Source organism: Dryas octopetala, chromosome 4 (assembly GCF_963921425.1).
Source record: "Dryas octopetala chromosome 4, drDryOcto1.1, whole genome shotgun sequence".
NCBI classification, from domain to species: Eukaryota; Viridiplantae; Streptophyta; class Magnoliopsida; order Rosales; family Rosaceae; genus Dryas; species Dryas octopetala.
In genome coordinates this window covers 1,315,758-1,337,271 of record NC_141369.1, presented here as the reverse complement: position 1 = coordinate 1,337,271, position 21,514 = coordinate 1,315,758, and the positions used below count along the sequence as shown (strand labels likewise).

The 21,514-nt window shown below is 35.4% G+C and overlaps 2 protein-coding genes across 10 annotated transcripts; both read right to left on the bottom strand.

Moving 5' to 3' along the window:
* Positions 1 to 447: 447 nt before the first annotated feature.
* On the bottom strand, positions 448 to 6,226 carry LOC147286009 (cold-responsive protein kinase 1-like). Its single transcript, XM_086241467.1, has 8 exons — positions 5,634 to 6,226; positions 3,940 to 4,343; positions 3,091 to 3,213; positions 2,274 to 2,401; positions 1,796 to 2,009; positions 1,404 to 1,635; positions 935 to 1,085; positions 448 to 779 (listed from the first exon to the last, which is right to left on the bottom strand). Exons 1-8 carry the CDS (start codon positions 5,759 to 5,761, stop codon positions 465 to 467), a joined length of 1,695 nt encoding a protein of 564 aa, XP_086097593.1. The 5' UTR covers positions 5,762 to 6,226; the 3' UTR covers positions 448 to 464.
* A 3,493-nt stretch (positions 6,227 to 9,719) lies between these two features.
* On the bottom strand, positions 9,720 to 13,892 carry LOC147286008 (uncharacterized). 9 transcript variants are annotated; one of them, XM_086241542.1, is made up of 9 exons: positions 13,202 to 13,892; positions 13,010 to 13,066; positions 12,655 to 12,872; positions 12,482 to 12,523; positions 12,212 to 12,357; positions 11,471 to 11,595; positions 10,704 to 10,771; positions 10,408 to 10,475; positions 9,720 to 10,300 (listed from the first exon to the last, which is right to left on the bottom strand). In XM_086241542.1, exons 3-8 carry the CDS (start codon positions 12,675 to 12,677, stop codon positions 10,424 to 10,426), a joined length of 456 nt encoding a protein of 151 aa, XP_086097668.1. In that variant the 5' UTR covers positions 12,678 to 12,872; positions 13,010 to 13,066; positions 13,202 to 13,892; the 3' UTR covers positions 9,720 to 10,300; positions 10,408 to 10,423. The 9 variants fall into 9 exon arrangements, 8 of the variants coding, with proteins under 8 accessions (XP_086097668.1, XP_086097672.1, XP_086097669.1 ...); XM_086241546.1 differs by having other exon boundaries at positions 12,482 to 12,544; positions 12,687 to 12,872; XM_086241543.1 differs by having other exon boundaries at positions 12,655 to 12,835.
* Between the last annotated feature and the right edge of the window lie 7,622 nt (positions 13,893 to 21,514).

Genomic DNA, 21,514 nt, shown 5'->3' with positions numbered 1-21,514 from the left:
TTTTCCGATCACCCAAAAATTATTCCTCTTTTTATTTTAATCATTCAACTCAAATACATGTATTTAAATGTATAATCCCAAATAAATCAATCACATAAATTTAGGGTTCATGCTTCATGGAGGATTTTTCAATCAATCAAGGTTTTAAAACATGAACATAAAATTGTTTTATAAAACCTACTTGGTTGAAGAACAAATTGAAAGATGATCATCTTTCGTTTAACGATCCACAATCCAAAGAGCTTTTCGTGCTGATAACGTGTTGTAAAAGTATGTAGAACTTAGGGTTTGTGGAAAAGAGGAGGCAAAGAGAATATGATATGTCTCTTTCATTCATGTTATAAATATCCTTATATAGAGGTAGAGTTTACTAGGTTTTGAATATTTACTAGTATGCCCCTACAACTAATTACAGGAATAGCCACATATAACAATATATTTACAACATTTTTTTTTCCCAAATGTTAGCGACCTGAAAGTTGAGAAATGGATGCGGTGGCATTGGATGTGGAGGAACCAGTAGAGGTTGATGCGTCTCCCCGAACTCTCTTATCAGAATCAACAAAAACAGGCCTAGTAAGTGGCCTATTTTCCAAAGAGCCTGTGCTTTTGAGTAAAACAACAACTTCAGACATTGTAGGCCTTAAAGCAGCTGATGATTGAGTGCACATGAGAGCAATCTCTATGATTCTTTTCAAATCTTCTGCTCTATAATCATTTGGGTCCAGGTTTTCATCTGCCAATTCCGAGTGCATGCCATTTTCATAAAGTTTCCATGCCTAGTCATTCATGTGGCAAAACATATTGCAATACAGAGAGTAAGCAACACAAGTCAATCTGATCGTTTGGCTTCACACAAAAATGTAAAGTCTGCATTTTCTAAATCTCAATAGAAATCTTAGGGAAGAAAAGTTATATTGAGTTTGGTGGTTACCCTTTCAAGGAGAAATTCACCCATAGTATCAGATTTAATTTCGTTGCTCTTTTGGCCGCTTATGATTTCAAGGACAACCACACCATAGCTATAGGTATCGGCCTTTTCTGACAATTGACCATGAATTGCATATTCAGGTGCTGTGTATCCCCTGCACCCAAGATCAAATTAGCAAGTACCAAAAGCAAAAAATGAGGCTCAATGTGTTAGTTATGCTGCTCGAAGTAGGTCGTGAGCGAGAATGAGATTAGTCTCAAATCGGATAGAAAACAACAGTTTAGAACATATAAGATGAGTGATTCACAACTACTAGCACGGTGACACTGAAACCATTTGACATAAAATTTCACCCTTGATGTACATTATCGAACACAATAATCACAATCCCAGCAGGGATTGTTGTCTGCATGGTGTGACTAATTAAATGATCATATGGGAAGTGAAGTAGATAAGTACTATTTTAACTTACAATGTTCCTGCAAATCTGGTACTAAGATGAGTCTGATTCTCTGGTAGAAGCCTTGCCAACCCAAAATCTGCAATTCTTGGCTGGAAACCATCATCCAAAAGAATATTGCTAGTTTTTATATCTCTATGTATGATACATACATGGAATTCCTCATGCAAATAGGCTAGACCCCTTGCTGTACCGATGATTATATCATTTCTTTGCTTCCAGTTTAGAGAGCCTCTTCTTTGACCTATTTCCAGGGAGAAAATAAATCTTTAGATAAATACTAAAGATGAACAAAATGCATCCCAAACCTTCAATTAGTAGTTAATTTGTTTGAATATATGTATGCATGCATGCATTTGTATTCTTATTGTGAATGTAGAGCTATCTGGGCTAAAATTAATTACCAAATAAGAATCTGTCCAGGCTGTTGTTTGCCATGTATTCATATACCAGAAGTAATTCTGGCCCTTTGCTACAACATCCAAGAAGACGAATTAGATTCCGGTGATGAACATTACTTATAAGCGTGACTTCGCTTTCAAAATCTGCCTTTGCCCTGTTGGATTGGAGTATAGCTAGTTTTTTTACCGCAACTACTTTCCCATTACTTAGAGTACCCTGTCCAAGGATGTAGTTGTAAATGAAATTAAAGATTAATTATACTGAGAGACTTGAAAGATATTTATCAATTAATACAAAAAAGTTACTCTGAAAACATGGATAATAAAAAACATGACGTTACAACTTTCTCATTTTATGAAAACTAACCAGAAAAAAGAGAGAGAAGAGTCTTAATTAACATCCTAATTAATATTAATAGAACATACCATGCTAGATGTTTTTGTAATTTGACACTAGATATATACTTTATTTTCTATTTACCTTGTAGACATCCCCAAATCCTCCTTCTCCCAGTTTGTTTTCTTCACTAAAATTTCCTGTTGCTGACTTCAGATCTTTATATTTGTAATTCATTGGCCCTTGCAACTCAGTTGCTCCCAATATGTTACCTTAAAAAAAGAGTAGCATATATTGTCAAATTCTTTGTATATCTTCAAAGAAATTAAAGATCTATGCAGAGATGGGTACAAATAAAACAATCAATATAAGTCATATATAGATACAAGGTATGAGAGTAGGAACAATAAATCCAATACTCAAAACCCAAACCCCTAAAAGTAACATGCATCATTCAATATTATTCTTTGATGTCTTAATAAAATAAATTTGTCTTCTCATTCTTTGGTATGTTTTGACCTCTATGCCTTTTACATATTTATCAACCCCAGAAAACTCTCCAAGACTAAAACATATGCATTGAACACTACACTAATTCCTCAATCGTTTGACAAGAAAAACAGTCTCAATTGTACTTCAGAGAATCCTAATTAATTACAGGATCATGTTTGTGCATGAATGTACGTTCTGATTAAAGCGACTTGTTATGACAATTAAATTAATTAGTCATTAAATATATAGATAGGTACAGTTACAACTATCATAACATTAGTTACAATTTTGTTTAATGAAGTGCAATCATGTTTTTTTTTTTTTTTTTTCTATATATCATATATGTTATGCATACGGCATAGTGGCATACCCTTTGTCACAAACATGGTATAGAGCAGGTTCTAATAGAACAGTATATATGTAAGCAAAAATGTTACTGCGAATTCTGTGGTTGTGGTTAGAACAATACCTCTACGAACTGCCTTGGGCTTGCTTGAAAGTTTAAAATAGAGAAGAAATCCAACAATGACAAAAATAAGACCTACACCTCCAACTACTACTCCAATGATGATTGCTTTCTTTTTCGAACCTCCTGCAAGATCATGTATGAACACATTAATTATGCATGCTTCTAAGTACTTCCAAATTAAAGACGATGGATCCAAAAATTAAGCACCACGAAGTACCAATGTAAGTGTAAGAGAGGATATTTCACTCTTAAATAGATATTCTCTACTTTAAGAGAATGGTGCAAAAGAAATAAAGATAAAGCTTTTCTAGTATTAGAAAAGTAAAATGTTTAGTGTTTCTTAAAATATTAACCAGTTAGGTCTATTAAACTAACCCTTTTTAAAAAGAAATTAGAAAAATAACAAGTTTTGGACCATGTCGATCAAGTTCATGTTATAGTTAAGATCAAGTCTAGATATAAGTAATAACGGGGACAAGATATCTTGGTCCACATCTTGACTCGCATATCTCACTCTGTCTTTATCCTTTTAATTCCAAAATAGGTTAGTTTCTAAAACTTTAGAAAGTTGATTAGTTTTCTAATACGTATATGTTAACCGCAATAATGCTAGTTGTCCCACATTTTTTTTTCCCACATTTGTATCTCACCTGATGTGTCATTACTTTACTGGAAGAGTATTTTCTTTTTCTTTTTTAGGTTTTATTTTTTAATTTGTAGTGTCCAATGTATGAATGCCATGTAAGATGGTATGAAATTGTGGTATAAAAATGTTGTAAATGTAGCATTACTGATGTTAACAGGTTATATTAATTACGAAGAAACCCAATAGATAAGAGGTGGTCTTACCCTTTTTTAAGAAGGGAGTGATGTCTGTAGTCTGGTTATCAGGAAAGAAAGCAGTATCAGAGTACCTCAAGAAACATCCTACATCAACTGCCCTACCAACTGTATCAGGAAGGCAGCTTTGTAAATTGATGTATGCCACCTTCAAGCAATCTTGGCAACCACTCTTGCTAATTGTCTCGGCACATTGTGCCACACCATAGACTGTTTCATTTCCACTACCACTAACCATTTCCTTCTTAGTTGCTGCAAAGAAACCATTAATCTTGGGTGTCGCGACTTGGAGATCCACTAGCAATTCTTCAGCAGCTGAACTAAACGTGGTAGGGTGTGGTGCAGTTTGATTCCCACAAAGCCCTACGTTACCAGGAAGTGTAGTCTGGTCAAAGAACCCATTGCTCTCATACCTAAACAAAATTATTCATACAACATATATCAAACTTCCAAAATTTTGTTGCCGTAGCACACAACTGTTAGCACGTAATAACATTAAGCAATTAATGGTGATACAGAAATTAATGATGTTGCCATTTTCTGATATTAGAACATATATGTCTTGAAAGTACAACTGAAAAGCTCATCAAGTAAAAAAGAAAGGAGTATTATCGACTATCGAGCATACAGGAGTGTTGTGGGGGCTTAGTTTGCAACATTTAGCATTTAGCAGACCTGAAACTGTTTTTCTGTTAACTATGTTTGTCAGTTTATGAATTGTCTCCCTGCTGCATATTATGCAGCAGCCAAAAGGATCCTTAATACATAAAAAGCACATTTGGATTTGGTATTCAGTTCATTCCTCCATTGAGGCTGAGTATCAAGCTTTAGCCATCACTGCTACAGACTGTTATTTTGTGACCTGCACATTTACTTGCAGTCTTAGATCAGCCACCACATGTACTACTGCAGTTATGTTCTAACATTTCTGCTCTTGTTAAAGGTTTGGATGTTTTTCATCCGAAGCGGCTTAACAAAGCTCAGTCCATTCTGCATTAGTCAAATATGGTTCAGTTGGATCATGGTTGTGTTGGCAGTGGTTGTTATAGTTTGTTTGATTTTTTTATTAGAGGTGTAACTATCAGATGTAGTCAGTTTAGTATATGGTTAAACTAATAACAAAAAAAGCAAAAAAAGAAAAAAGATGCAGCAGATCTGGGATCGCACCAACCCAACCCACGCCGCCCCAACCTAAGGCCTATCGTCGGTGGTAGCCTACCGACCCAAGTGGAGACATAAGTCGTATATAATGATAGCAAGGAAAACTCGTATGAAAAGTCCAGACAAAGTCAAAGGTTCGGGTTATAGAAGCAGAATTCAAAGGTGGTAAACAATCTGCAGCACGGAAAACTCGTATTTTAAATTAATTTTTAGTTTTAAACTTTTTAATGATTTTTTTTTCTCCAAAAAAAAAACAAAGTTTTGATTTTTTTTAGTTTTTTCTTTTTTAAAATTTTTATTTATTTTAAAAATATGAAATGACCAAATTATTTTTTATTTGAACGAAAAAATTAACGGTATTGACGAATTGTTCCAAACTAACATAAATTTTAAATACATGTCTACACTAGACTCAAATTGATGTACTAAACTAAGATTATCCTAGATAGGTGTACTGTTTGAAAATTTTTCAGTATTAAAAACGTACGGTTAGGATTAGGAAGAGTTGGAAAATAAGAATAAAAAGAAAGAGGGTGTGGTACCTAAGGAAGCAGCCATCGTAGACGACACGAGCACCGTTGGCCGCAGAGCAGTTGCGAATTTGAGCAACGGCGGCGGCAAAACAAGCGAGGCAGTCGGCAGTGGACAGGTAGTTCCGGCACTGCGCCATGGCGTAGACGGGTCCGGAACCCTTGGCCTGCTGTGCGGTTGCAAAGTGGTGGTTGTTGTTGTTGTTGTTGAGTTGGGTTCTGAGGTCCGAGAAAGTGGCGTTGAGATTGGTGTAGAAGTCGGACTTGTTGGTTGCGTTGTATTGGCTGCAGCCATCGTTTAAGAGATTGGTTTCTGGGTTTGCACCACAAACTGGTATGATGAGTATCAGGAAATTACACCACCACCATATGGTGGTTAATGTTGATAGTCCATTCCATTATTTCCATACATACACGTTGCTGGGGCTGCTCCATCTTTTTTTTACTCATGAATCATGATCATACACTAAGTGTACGTCCGACTGGTTGAAATTAAATCCCAATTAAAAAAAAAAACGAAGTTAGCTTGTGAACTTCAATTTTCCATGTATGTATATACAATTGAGAAGAATATTGGTGAACAAACTAACAAAAGATTATATGATTGGAGGAAGAAAGATAGTACGTGGGAGAGCTTCAATTCACTCACACATATATATATATATATATGCAGGACTGCTGGAAATTCTGATTTTTAATGATGAATTTTGCGGCCAATGGAAGCAAGACAGGCTAGCTACAAGAAAATTATATATAGCATCATTAATGACGCATTAGTCGATTACTCTCTCTCTCTCTCTTTCTCCGATACATATATATTTAGACTGGCCGGTTTCTTGGAGCTATGCTATTTGTCTTTACAAAAAATGGTTGTAGATACCTGTTTTTACCGAGTAGAATTAAAAGTTGTCAAATAGAAACGACAAGGTCCTGATGACGTCCAGACCGTTGTCCGAATGGAATTTGGGCCAAGAATACGCAAAAGACTAAAAAGACATTTTCATAGGTGTGAAATTCTAGAAATTTTCCTTGATTTATTTCGAGTTTACAACATTTTTCTAGAATTTAATTATTTATCATTTAAAAAAAAATTTAGAAAACACAATTCTAGTTGTTCCCGGAATTATTCAATTAGACTTTTATTGTTGAATAATTGAAGAGAGACCTTAATTTCGTAGTGCTCGACGATATACGTATCTAACAAGATTAAGATCAAAAATATCCAACACTCGAATTATTTAATGTAAATAATTATAAACCCCCTACTTAGAGAAAAAATCTTTCATAACCTCCACCCAAAATCTACCTCTCCCATAACACCCAATCTTACACTTAATATTTTCCTAAACCCCCTAGTCAACTAATATCCAGCTAAGTTTGACTCCCTATCTTTTAATTTTCCAGTTTTACCCCTTTTATTTACTTTTAATTTTTATAAAATTTTAATTATGTTTTTTTGGTACCCGCTTCCTTCCCTTGCCCTTCACTTTCCACGAAACCCAACAACAGCAATAGCTTCCTCTGTCGGCGATCCAAGCTCCTCTGTCGGCGTTCTCCATTTTCCGGTAGCGTCGCGGTCTAACTCTGGCACCAATAGCTTCCTCTCCTCGCGACGAACACGGTGGTGCCCACCGATCATCCAACCGACGCTCGACGGTGATGGAACGACGCCAAACAGCAGCGAAGCCTCCGCCGGCGATCTCCATTTTCCGGTAGCGTCGCGGTCTAACTCTGGCACCAATAGCTTCCTCTCCTCGCGACGAACACGGTGGTGCCCACCGATCATCCAACCGACCCTCGACGGCGATGGAACGACGCCAAACAGCAGCGAAGCCTCCGCCGGCGATCTCCATTTTCCGGTAGCGTCGCGGTCTAACTCTGGCACCAATAGCTTCCTCTCCTCGCGACGAACACGGTGGTGCCCACCGATCATCCAACCGACCCTAAAAGCTCAATTCGAGGTCCGAGAATATTTTTGGGTGAGTTCTGTAATTTTCTGTGTGTTGATTGGGGCTGGGCAGCCACCGTGTGTGGTGGTCACCGCCCGACTCGGCCGTTGAACGATCAATTTTATGAACCCTGTTTGATTTGTTGAACTGTCTGGTCTTAAACAGGTACCTCGGCGATTAAAAAGTGCAACTGAATTCAACAAATTCAGTTTCAGTTTCTAGCTTAATTAGTGTAACTGTGTAAATTCAGTTTCAGTTCTAGAAAATTTAGTTTCACTTTCTGAAAATTCAGTTTCACCCCAAATTCAGTTCTAGCTTAATTATGTTAATCGGATAGAAATGTGAGTTTTTTAATTGATTTATAAGTATATACAAATTTACTTAATTTATTGATTAAACAGTTTCAGTTCGTGAAACAGTTTCAGTTCTTGAAACAGTTTCAGTTTGTGAAACATGAGTTTTAAATGAAGTTTGAATGAAATTATGGTTCTGAAATATGATGAATCAAATTTGCAGGTAGAAACAGATCGAGGCAATGGCGACTGTCGTGTACTCGTCGCGTGTGAGGTGATCGGACGACGTTGTATTGTTGGCTACTCCTCTCATCTCAATGACTTGTTGTATTGTTGGTTTTTTTTTTTGATAAGGTTGCTGTGTTCTTTTTAGTGAAACGGAATTCAGTAAAGGTGTAACTGTTTTAGTGAAGTGTAATTGTTTTAGTAAAGGTGTAATTGTTTTTTAATTAAGGTGTAATTGCATTTTAGTCGAGGTGTAATTGTTTTATCACTTAATTCAGTTTCAGTAAGTGAATTCATAACTGAATTCTTCAATTTAGTGTATCTGAAATTCAGTTTTAGTGTAATTGAATTCTTGAAATTCAGTTTCAGTGTAACTGAATTTTTGAAATTCAGTTTCAGTGTAATTGAATTTTTGAAATTCAGTTTTAGTGTAATGAAATTCAATTTCAGTGTTTGATTTTAGTTTTAGTGAAATATTGAATTTTAGCAAAAACTTCAATTCAAAAAAAAAAAAAAAAAAACAGTTTCACCAAAATACAGTTACAGTGACGTCAGCATGCGTCAGCGCGCGTCAGCATGCGTCAGAAGGGTAATTTAGGATTATAAGTTTTAGGGGGTTTTGAAAGAGTTTATAGATGGGTGGGGGTTTAGACAAATTTTTTTGGTGAGTAGGGTGTTTAAAATTAGGCACTAAATTATTTATAGAGAATTTTGAAAAATAAATTGCATTTTTCGAAGTTTAGAAATTTGTGAAAAGTAGGTAAACACCCACTTTTTCGAACATTTTCAATTACTTGGAGAAAACATGCAAATCGTTAGAGAAACCAAAAACGTAGGAAAATAGTATCAAACGTCCCGGTACTAACAAATTTTTCATTGGATGACGTGATAATTTACAGTAAAATTTAGAATAAATTAAATAGAAAAAACACGAGAAAAAAAAAGGGAGTCACAATTACTATTGTTGATCAAAGATCATCCAATGATGGAGTGCTCACCAAGCCAATGAAGCAACGGCTAAGGATCACTACTACAAAAATGTCGATATATATCAGTCGTGGACTGATATCTAATTGAGTAGCCGTCCGATATAGCGAGTGGTAATATCTAATGTTCACATTTTAGATATCAGTTTTAGACTGATATGTAAACATTGTTTATATATCATTTTTGTTTTTCAATCTGATGTCCTAAATACAAAATGGATATCCAATTTGATATTATTTCTGATATCTATAAAATCTGAGTATTAATAGTTCTAGTCAATAGATATCGTATTTGATACTAATACTGACATATAACCCGATATCAATATCAGGTTTGAGGTAGAATATGATATAAAACCATAATATCAATATCAGGTCTATGGTAAAATCTGATATATAATCTTGATATCAATATCAGGCATGGAATAGACCCTGATATCTAAACATTGTTTATATATCAGGTCTAAGAAAGAATTTGATATCAAAATGTTATAAAATATCAATTTTTAGTCAAAAACTGATATCGTTTAGTATATCGGTTTCACAAAAGATAATTGGAATACAGCTTGCTATATCAGTTTTTTTTCACCCCAAAAAAGAATATCAATACACAAATTTGAGTTTGTACATAAATTTGGCCAGAAATTTGTGCAACCATATAATCTTTCATTCTCATTTCATATATTCCAATAATCACCAATAACAATATTCAAAGCTGCTGCTTACAAATATCCAACAAGATAACCAACAAAATAACCATATATTTTTTGTTTTGTAGAGGTCTAAACATACCACCAACCTAATAACTAAGACAATATTGTCTAAACTTGCTTGCTTGTTAAGACCTTAAGTTGTAATTAATGTACCAACGCTGCCCACATATAAAAAATATATAGCATGGTAGCACCTACGCTAATTAATCAGCAAATCAGCACTATGTCTAGCTAGCTAGTTCTATCTTCAATTATGCCATCCTTTAAAAATATTCATGGCAGCATGTATTCTAATTAAAAGCACCAAATCTTCAATCTTCTTCCATGCTTTGCAAAAAATGAGCATGCACAATAACTTTCTTCTATCCACAAAAAAGGAAAAACGTACACCACCTACCAATTAACTTGTCGGTCTAAAGATAATTGTTTAGAAAATCTCGATCCTCATTCAACACGCACCTCATCTATTTGATCTTGTATGTATCCGCTTCGCTTGGTCTTCATATTGGACCACTGAAAACATCAAAGGAACATATATTCTTAAATTTAATCACAAATTTAGAAACATACCAAAATTGAACAACATGAATATGATCAAAGTAAATAATTAAGAAACATACCAAGGTTAGCAATTCCTTATGTGTAAAAAGGGCTGCTGATTATGTCTTCTATTACGAACAAAGTAAACCTGAAAAATGAAATGCACAATTTATAATTTGCTAGAACCTAAATACAAAATCAGTGAACCCAAAACCGAACAAGCAACAAACCACATTCACAAAATCAGTGGAACCCAAATCTACCATAACACTGCAGACAAACATAAAATGGGAAACCGTAGAGCTTAAATTACATGCTTAGCCACCAATAACAAGTAGAGATACTGAAGTCAAATACTTGTAGTGAGAAAACTAACCTTTCATTATCTTTAGCACATTTGTCCTTTCCTTCATCATCTTTGCTAATACCCTTATCAGCAGGAGCCTAAAGGGATTATATTAGGATTAGATACTGAAAGCACATAAGCAATAATTAAAAAAGCTTTTCGAAGGAGTAAAGTTCAAATTAGCACATTGACTTGGCTTACATCATTTTCTTTAAAGAAAATCATAAAATCAGAACTTAAATTAGAAGTTTAAAACATTTTAATCTTCCTGTTGTTTAAAAAAAAAATTAATATTAAATTAGATATAAATGAAAACAATACAAACATATATATATTATACAAATGACACCATTATGTACAGACAAAATATAAATTGGACATGCCACCCTTACACTTCCATAACCTCTTTGGAAAGTAAACAAAAGCTCACCTTCATTTATAAATACCATGAAAGTCCAAGTGTCTTACTTAGTTACATACAATTTTATCACTGCTTTACTTTCTAAGGAAGTCATATATTTACAAACTTATTTTTCAATTCCAGTCATGTAGGGTAATCTCCCTATCATGTGTTAGTGACAAGATTATTACCACAATCTAGTAAATCTACTACTAACTGAAACAGTTACGTCAATAAATCTACTGCTAACTGAGAGCACAGGAAATCAAACAAACTAGAAAGATATGTCAATAAATCTACTGCTAACTGAGAGCACTGGAAATCAATCAGACTAGAAAGATGCAAGACATAGAGAGAGAGAGAGAGAGAGAGAGAGAGAGAGAGATAGAGCATACACCTCCACATGTTTCAAGTAATCTGGAACATCTGATTGCTGCAATCTACATATTTTAGAATAACCGCTCCTAATTAAGCTGCATCTTGTGGAAATAACATGAACGTACTCTTCTATCTTTGTCTCTGCTAAGCCATCCACAAATGAATATCATATATAAGGTAGTTTATATTCATTGTATTATATACAAATATATCCCTACAAACTAATGTTAAGGTAAGAAACTTTAATAGTACACCCAATGGTGCAATGAGTTTCTGACTTTCTTGTATATAGGACGAATTTTAATATGCCTACTCATCAAATAATTGGATCTGCAACCAAATTAGGTGTGATTGCAAATAAAGATAAATTAAGATATTAATATATTAATCATCAATTTATTGTGATTGCAATAAGATATATATTGTTCTAATGACAAGTTGTAACAATATAATCATGGAACAATGCTATAAGTTACAAAAGCTGGAAAACATCTCTAACTAGGTTCCTCTTAGGAAAACTTCCTTTCAATTTAGCTCAAGCCAAAAAAAAATACAAGCAGTCAAAGTAACAATAATCTTTCTTGAATAGAACATACTGGGAACAAACTTAAAATGCGATGTTTGTAAGATGACAAAGATGGTATATAGTATTACAAACTAACAATCAAATATGGACTGGCATTGGAAACAACATCATAAATGATAGGTAAGACTATATATCAAAATCAATGCAGATGTAGTGATAAAAGAGTATTATCACCTCTCATCCATGGATTTTGTTTCTCTGCCTTTGGTGGATCTGCTGTTAGCTGCCTTTCGTCAAATCTGGTCCATTCAAAATATCCAGTAAGTACATGGGGCATCAGTTGCCTCTCCATATGAAGCTCGTGATGACCATGGTTTCTCCTATAAGAATGATATAACACAATAATTAGACCAGTAACTACACTAGAAAATAATTAAAGGTATATATTTTTTTTAGAGAAATTAAACATATAATCAACAAATGGGATTGCAAGATGTGAAATACCTAGAAAGTATTGGACCAAAAACAGATCGTGTAACCTCCCCACTTTGCTATGCTACATCAGACCTAATAACATTTAAAGAAAATATCAAACTTTAGGCCACTATAATTAAGCAACAATAAACTAACGATAACGGCAACCATAACTGCAACCACAACCAAGCTCAATACAACCATAACATAAATAATTACAAGTCATTGTTTTCACCTTTTAGTCGTTGAACAGTCCTAGAATCGGGATTCAATAGCTGCAGGTTGAGATATTCATAGTTCTCACTTATTTCACTTTCAACCAATGTGTACGTTTGTGTGTGTGTGTGTGAGAGAGAGAGAGAGAGAGAGAGAGAGAGAGAGAATCTGAAAGCACACAAATCAAACTGTCAGCATTGCAAGCCTACACAAAATTTAAACAAGTTGTTCATCATATTCTTGATCATATATTGATTATATATAAAAGAATCCTAGTGATGAAAACAGAAAAGAAAAATTAACAAACGTAAAATGAGATTGAAAAGAATGACCAAACAATACCTCCATTTCCAAAATCCATTGAGGGCAATTTGAACCATTAATTCCAATCCCAGAGCCCTATTACAAGATTATCAACAAAGCCATACAGAGAAATTAATAGACCAGTCTCAATTGACCAAACAGAGGAACAATAATAAACATAACCTCTCCTTTAGCAACTAAAATTTAAAATAAAAAAGGTTGGGGACTTACTCTGATGGGTTGGGTGATCGAGGTCAAGGAGTCGGAACCGGAGCTCGAATGTTGGGTGGGCTTTCTTGTCAAGCTTAAGCTTTTTGGGAAGCATGGCCATATTGTTGTACACGTCCCCAAAAACAAAACCCGAACAAAATCTTTGAAATCGAAACCATATATAACATCAAAACCTAAACAAATCGAAGCCCTAACCTGATTCGAGGGAGCTGAGTATTCTTGTATGGCTTAGTGGCTTTTTGTGATGACTGATGAGGAGATTTCAGAGGCGACCTAAGCTAACAGGCGAAAGTGAGAGGGACCTAATCGAAGCTCTAATCTGATTTGAACTGCTGCCAATTGAAGACCATGGATAGACCCAGATCGACGAAAAGAACCCATTGCGGCCGGATTTGGGTCGCGACGCCGCCGGGATTAGGAGATCATCGGAGAAGACCATCGAGTCTGTGTGGCTCGATTCTAGTTTCTGGCTTGGTTTCAGGGCGAGTGAAGTACAAAGAAAGAGAGAGGGGAGAAGGAAAGGAAGAGACTGGTGGTCATCTCGCGGCCACACTTACCGGACAGCGAGAACCCGATCAGAGATAGATCGAGTTCGCAGGAGAGAGAGAGCGAAGGAGAAGAGGAGGGAGAGAGAGAGAGAGAGAGAGAGAGAGAGAGAGAGAGAGAGAGAGAGAGAGAGAGAGAGAGAGAGAGAGAGAAAGTGTGTGTGTGTGTGTGTTTTGGGTCTGAGTTTCTGTTTGATCGAGCTTTGTGAATGAGGGTTGGTGAATTAATTTGTGTAAGTGTTGGGAGTAGGACAAAAAAATTTTTAAGTGGGAAAAAGATATTACATATTAAGTATGCTTGTGTGGTAGGACAAAAAAAATTATAAGTGGTGTGTTAAGATATCAGTTGACAGTTTACATTGATATCTTTACAAAATTCTTATAAAAAAGGAAAACATTATATACCAGGTCAAAAAATCTAGTGATTTCTAATAGAGTTTAAAAATCTGCTAAAAAATTATCTGATATTATAATTTTTACAATATCAGTTGATTTCAAATCTGATATAAATTTAGCGATATCTATTGACAGTTTTGTTGTAGTGGATGTCTTCAACATGTGTCACAACCCCAACCACATGGCATAGGGTTTAATTTTGAATTGGGTTTCTTGTTCTTATTTTATAATTTCATGTTCTAAAATGAAGGGTTTTTGTTAACCCTCATATAGTAGTTCATGATTGAGTTTAAAATTAATAACAGTAGAAAAAAAACATACTTTTTATCTCTAATTTTGTTCTAATTCATTTTCTTTATAAGAGTTTTTGGAAATTATGAATAAGACAATATGAGATTAGTTAACTAATATTAAACTAAATCCTGATAATTATAAGATGGGCACGCGAGGAACTTGAAAGACTTGAATGATTTTTGTGTTTGGTGATAATCTTGACGAATTTCTATAATGAATGCAGACATACAATGCTGTTAAGAATGTGATAACTCAGGATCAAGTTTGTGGTAACTTACCACAATCTTAATCACTAGTTACCACTTACTTAAGCGTTTCTTCAAGAACTGGTAACTAAGGATCAAGTTTGTAGTAACTTACCATATTCGTGATTGCTAGTTACCACATTCTTAAGCGTTTATTCAAGAACTGGTAACTCAAGATCAAGTTTGTAGTAACTTACCACATTCTTGATCACTAATTACCACATTCTTGAGCGTTTATTCAAGAACTAGTAACTCCGGATCAAGTTTGCGGTAACTCTTCAAAAAAGAGCTATCTAGATGAGTTACCACTTCTTCATATCTCGCTCAAGTTATTAGTAATTCCGGATCAAGTTTTGGGCAACTTACCACACTCTTGATCGCTAGTTACCACAGTCTTGATTGTTCATTCAAGAACTGGTAACTCCGTATCAAGTTTGTGGTAACTCTTTAAAAAAAGTCTATCTAGATAAGTTATCACTTCTTAATATCTCGCTCAAGTTATTACTAACTCAAGATCAAGTCTGTATTGCTAGCTACCACATTCTTGAGCGTTTATTCAAGAACTGGTAACTCAAGATCAAATTTATGGTAACTTACCACATTCTTGATCGCTAGTTACCACAATTTTAAGCGTTTATTCAATAACTGGTAACTCCGAATCAAATTTTCGGTAACTCTTCAAAAAAGAGCTATCTAGATGAGTTACCACTTCTTGATATCTGGCTAAGGATCAAGTTTTGGGCAACTTATCACATTCTTAATCGCTAGTTACCACAGTCTTAAGTGTTCATCCAAGAACTGGTAACTCCAGATCAAGTTTGTGGTAGATCTTAAAAACAAGTCTATCTAGATGAGTTACCACTTATTGATATCTCGCTCAAATTATTATTAACTCAAGATCAACTTTGTGGTAACTTACTACATTCTTGATCGCTAATTTCCACATTCTTTAGCGTTTATTTAAAAATTGGTAACTCGAGATCAAGTTTGTGGTAACTTACCACATTCTTAATCGCTAGTTACCACATTCTTGAGCATTTATTCAAGAATTAGTAACTCCGAATCAAGTTTGTGATAACTCTTCAAGAAATGCCTATTAGATGAGTTACCACTTCTTGATATTTTGCTCAAGTTATTGATAACTCCGAATCAAGTTTTGTATAACTTATCACATTCTTGAGCGCCAGTTACAACATTCTTGATCGCTAGTTACCATATTCTTGAGCGTTCATTCAAGAACTGTTAACTCCGGATCATGTTTGTGGTAACTATTCAAAAAAGTTATATCTAAATGAGTTACCACTTCTTGATATCTCGATCAGGATCAAGTTTTGTGTAACTTACCACATTCTTGATCACTAGTTACCATATTCTTGAGCATTCATTCAAGAATTGGTAACTCCGGATCAAGTTTGTGGTAACTCTTCAAAAAAACGTCTTATCTTAATGAGTTACCACTTCTTGATATCTCACTCAAGTTATTGGTAACTTAGGATCAAGTTATTGGTAACTTAGGATCAAGTTTGTGGTAACTTACCACATTCTTAATCGCTAGTTACCACATTTTTTAGCGTTTATTAAAGAATTGGTAACTCGAGATCAAGTTTGTGGTAACTTATCACATTCTTTATCGCTAGTTACCACATTGTTGAGCATTTATTCAAGAACTGGTAACTCCGGATCAAGTTTGTGAGAACTATTCAAAAAATGTCTATCTAGATGAATTACCACTTCTTGATATCTCGCTCAAGTTATTGGTAATTCCGGATCAATTTTTGGTAACTTACCACATTCTTAATCACTAGTTACCACATTCTTAAGCCTTTATTCAATAACTGGTTACTCGAGATCAAGTTTGTGGTAACTTACCACATTTTTTATCGCTAGTTACCACATTCTTGAGCGTTTATTCAAGAACTAGTAACTCTGGATCAAGTTTGTAGTAACTATTCAAAAAAAGCCTATCTAGATGAGTTACCACTTCTTGATATCTTACTAAAGTTATTGGTAACTTTGGATCAAGTTTTTAATAACTTACCACATTCTTGAACGTTCATTTAAAAACTGGTAACTCCAGATCAAGTTTGTAGTAACTCTTCAAAAAAGGTCTATCTAGATGAGTTACCACTTCTTGATATCTCAGTCAAGCTAGTTATTGGTAACTCAAGATCAAGTTTGTGGTAACTTACCACATTCTTGAGCATTCATTTAAGATCTGGTAACTATGAATCAAATTTGTGGTAACTCTTCAAAAAAGGCCTATCTAGATGAGTTACCACTTCTTGATATCTTGCTCAAGTAATTGGTAACTCAGGATCAAGTTTGTGGTAACTTACCACATTCTTGATCGCTAGTTACTACATTCTTGAATGTTTATTCAAGAACTAGTAACTTGAGATCAAGTTTGTGGTAACTTACCACATTCTTGATCGTTTACCACATTCTTAAGCGTTCATTCAAGAATTGGTAACTACGAATCAAGTTTGTGGTAACTCTTTAAAAAAGGCCTATCTAGATGAGTTATCAATTCTTAATATCTCGCTCAAGTAATTGGAAACTCCGGATCAAGTTTTGGGTAACTTACTACATTCTTGATCGATAGTTACCACATACTTAAGCTAGTAAGTTACCACTACCTTGATCATCAGTTACCACTACCTTGATCATCAGTTACCACTATCTTGATCGTCAATTACTACATTCTTGATTGCTAGTTACCACATTTTTTTACGGCATTGTAAATATGTCTACAATTACAATGCCTACAGTCATTGTAGACGCTTTCAGAATCTTGTATGTTGGTTTTGTTTTTTTTTTTTTTCTTCTCGAATAGCTTGTATTTGTAGGGTTTAATGACAACCCTATTGGGTCGGGCCATTATTTGGCCTTAAAGAAAACTCCTAATCAATCTACACATTTTGATTTGATGAAATAAGTTTCTTATCCTTTATCGACTTAGTCTTCAAGAATTCTCAAACTCTTTCCATAAAGGGCATGTAGTAGACTTGGGCTTGAAGTTCAAATCTTTGGCATTAAACTCTGGAAATCCTTTCCAGATACGGTCTTGATTTTGGCAATTTATGTGATTCTCCCAAATTAAGACTCCCTCTTCGCTTTGAAATTTGAACTTGAGTGGACTCTTGCCTTGGTAAAAGACTGATTGAATATGGAAGTCACACAATTAGGCCGTCGACTGTGGCTTATCATCCTTGGGCATTGAATGGACTTCCATGATGCTCTTTATTCAACTCTCAAAGACTGTGGTTGAAACCTCACTGTCAACATGGGTAGCTTCGCTACTTAGTTGGAATAGCTTGGCCACAATCAAGCTTGGCTACAACCATTAATTAGGTGAGGTTGCTATATATATATATATATATATGAGAATAATTTACATGTCCCTGTTATAGGGACAGGGTGTTATCCCAGTTAGAGAGAGACAGAAAGAGAGAAAGAGAGTGAGAGAAAGAGAATGAGAGAGATAGAGAAAGAAGGGGGAGAAGGGATAGCAGGTGGCATACCTGCTTTGCAGGTAAGTCCTTCTATATATATATATATAGGACTATCCATGTGGTCGATTACAGTAATAACATTCAACCTTAATATTAATTCACTCTTAATTGGGCTAAATAGAGATTGACCTAAACTAAAATCCTGGTTGAAATACATGTCAGTCTAGGATGTACCATTTCTTTAATAATGATAAAATTTATCTCAAAGTCAATCTCGGACTTTCCCTAATTGTCAGGCTACGCCTTAAATTCATTTATGGCTCGAGTACAAGAGCTCGGCCTAAATTCCAACCTAAATACATATTGACCTAGGCTGCACTAGGATAATTATCAAATGATCTTAATTCTAACCCATTCTAGTCATTAGATTGTAGCCTAAAATATATTTTGGCCTATGCAAAAAAATATCGATTCAAACAGTGTTCTTATAATTAAATTGTTCCCGATTTAATATACATTCCTAAGATAACTATGTCTTGTTTCTCCAATTCTATTTTGTTTTTTTTTTTTCTAATAATAATATCAATATCAATTAAAGCTTGTAAAATAATTTCAATATGTTTTCTATTTTCATTTTTATTTTTACTATGTACAAGAATATTGTCTATATATACACTACCAAAAAAATCATATATCTTAAAAATTTGGTCCATCGATCATTGAAAAATAGATGAACCGTTCTTTAACCCAAAAAGCATGACAAGTCATTCAAAATGTCATTTTGGACAAGTGAAAGTTGTCCTAACTATGGATTTAGGAGCTAATCTTATTTTTCAAAATCCTTATTTATAGTCAAATTTATTAAAATATTACTATCTTGTATTTTATTTATCAGTTCATTTTTATTAGGTAGTTTGTATCTATCTTCATATGTGTTGTCATTTAATCTCCTATAGTTATATACTACATTTTAGTTTTTACTCTTTTGTGTTTTGAATGTTTCCTTACTATAAATGTTGTTGATCTTTATTTAGATTTTGAGGGTCTGATTACTTTCAAATTTAACAGTTCGCTAATTTATTGTTCGAGTTCCTGGTTATCTAATAGATTATGTGGATAATCAATTGTCTTAATTGTTAAGTCTGAATATATAATATCTAATTTTGCTATTAGTTTATTTTTGTTCCAATATTTTTGGGCAATTGCGCTTAATTGGTATTTTGAAGAAAATATGTCCTTGAAGTAAAGGTGCTTGCTTTTTGTCACTAGAAATAAATTTTTCCAAAAACAAAACCCAACGAGCCACCTCACCCTCACCCGACCCAACAAGGCACCCCACCCTAAACCGCCCATCAACGGCCCCTCCCACCTCTGGCGACCTCCCTCCCTCTCAGCTCATCAATTGGAAGAAATATCTGGGCACCCGGTTTTTCTCCTCATGCTCGTGTGTCTAGTTCTATGAGGTGAGTTCCACTCTTTACAAAATTCAACATTGATGCGATGAGAGTAAAGGTGTTAGGGGTCTCGGGGCTGTTATCCACATTGGTGCAGGCGATCTTATGGCAGCCATGGTGTGCCTAGTTTCAGCTCGTATTCCCCGCATGTGCAGAGATTGTAGCCCTTAATGAAGGGACCCCTTTTTGCAACCAATGTCAAGTTTTACAGTTTGGCAGTCGAAGGTGATGCCCAAGGGGTGAATCACATGGCTCTTAACTCTTAAGGAGAGGATTGAGCCCAAAGAGATCTGATTGATGAGGCCAAAGCTCTTCCACACCTGTTGAGTGCTCTTTCTTTTATCCCTTGGAACTGCAACAAGCTTTCTGGATCCACTTTGAATTTGAATAATGCTCCCGAGTATAAGAGGAGAAAAAAATTAGAGGGCTGTTATTTGCACACCTAAATTTTTTTTTTTGCACACTCTTTCTTAAAAAAAAAAAAAAAAAAAAAAAAAAAAACTCAAGGGTAAAGACCATTTGGCCCTTCCCTCACCCACACACCCCCATCCATTTTTCTTTTTGCACACCCTTCCTAAACAGAAAAAAAAAAACACACACACCCCATCCCCATCTCCCTCCCCCCTCCGGTACACACCCCCTCCCCACCTCTCCTTTCTCCAGCACACACTCATCCCCAAGCAGCCTACCACCACCGGCGACCACCCCACCCTCTCTTCTTTTTCTTCCCCCTACCCCGACCACCCCATTCTCTCTTCTTTCTCTACCCCCGACCACGACCACCTCCCTTCCTCCAGCTAGCTCACCGTCGCGCGCCGGCCGGAGAAAAGAGAACTTAAAAAAAAAAAATTGGAGTGGGTTCGGTGGACCAGTACCGAACCCGATGGTTTCGTTCGATAAGTACCCACCCAACAATCTTATTCTATTCGGCGGGTACCTGTCGAACGAAACCACCGGGTTCGGCACTGGTCCGCCGAACCCGCTGCAATTTTTTTTTTTTTTAATTTGTTTGGTTGTTTGCTTGGGTGAGAGGAGAGAGGGAAGGAAAGAGAGAGAGAGAGAGAGAGAGAGAGAGAGAGAGAGAGAGAGAGAGAGAGAGAGGTGAAGAATGTGGTGGCTATTTGTAGGTGGTGCATGCGGGGAGGAGGGATTGGGGAGGGCTCGGGGGGAGGAGTCGGAGAGGATCGGAGAGGAGGGGAGGGCTCGGGGGGAGGAAGAAGAAGAAGAGCAAGGGTGGGGGGTGGGCTTTGACTGTGAAAAAGAAAAAAAAAAAAAGAAATTTGCAGGTGAGGGGAGGGCCAAATTTGCAGGTGAGGGGTGGGGGTGTGTACGGCGGCGGCGGCGGCGGCGGCGGCGGGGGGGGGGGGGGGGATGTGTGGGTGAGTGAAGGGTCAAATTGTCTTTTTTCTTGAATTTTTTTTTTTTAGAAAGGGTGTGCAAAAAGAAATTTAGAGATGTGCAAATAACAGCCCTAAAAAATTATTATGTGTAACCGTAACACCACGTAACATAATGACGTGGTGTTATCAATGCACTCAAATTTTAACACGTAGACGATTTTAAAAAAAAAATTCTAAATTTTAGAATTCTTCTTAGATTTTGAAAGTTTTAAAAACTAATTATTATACACGTGTTATAATTTAAGTGAATTAATAACACCACATCATCATATCATATATTGTTACAATCACACACAATAATTTCATATATAAGAAGTGCCTCAGTGGCTTTATCCTCTTGTTGCCTATGAGGCTGTGCTAAACCAATCTATTTTATTAAGTTTTCCATTCTCAAGTAAAAAACAAAGTTTTCCATTCTCGATTAACTACATTACTTTATTTATTTATTTTTTATTGTTATTTTATATTTTTGGCCAGGAAACTACATTTCTTTTTTTAACCATGAAGAAATGCTAGAGCAGGAATAA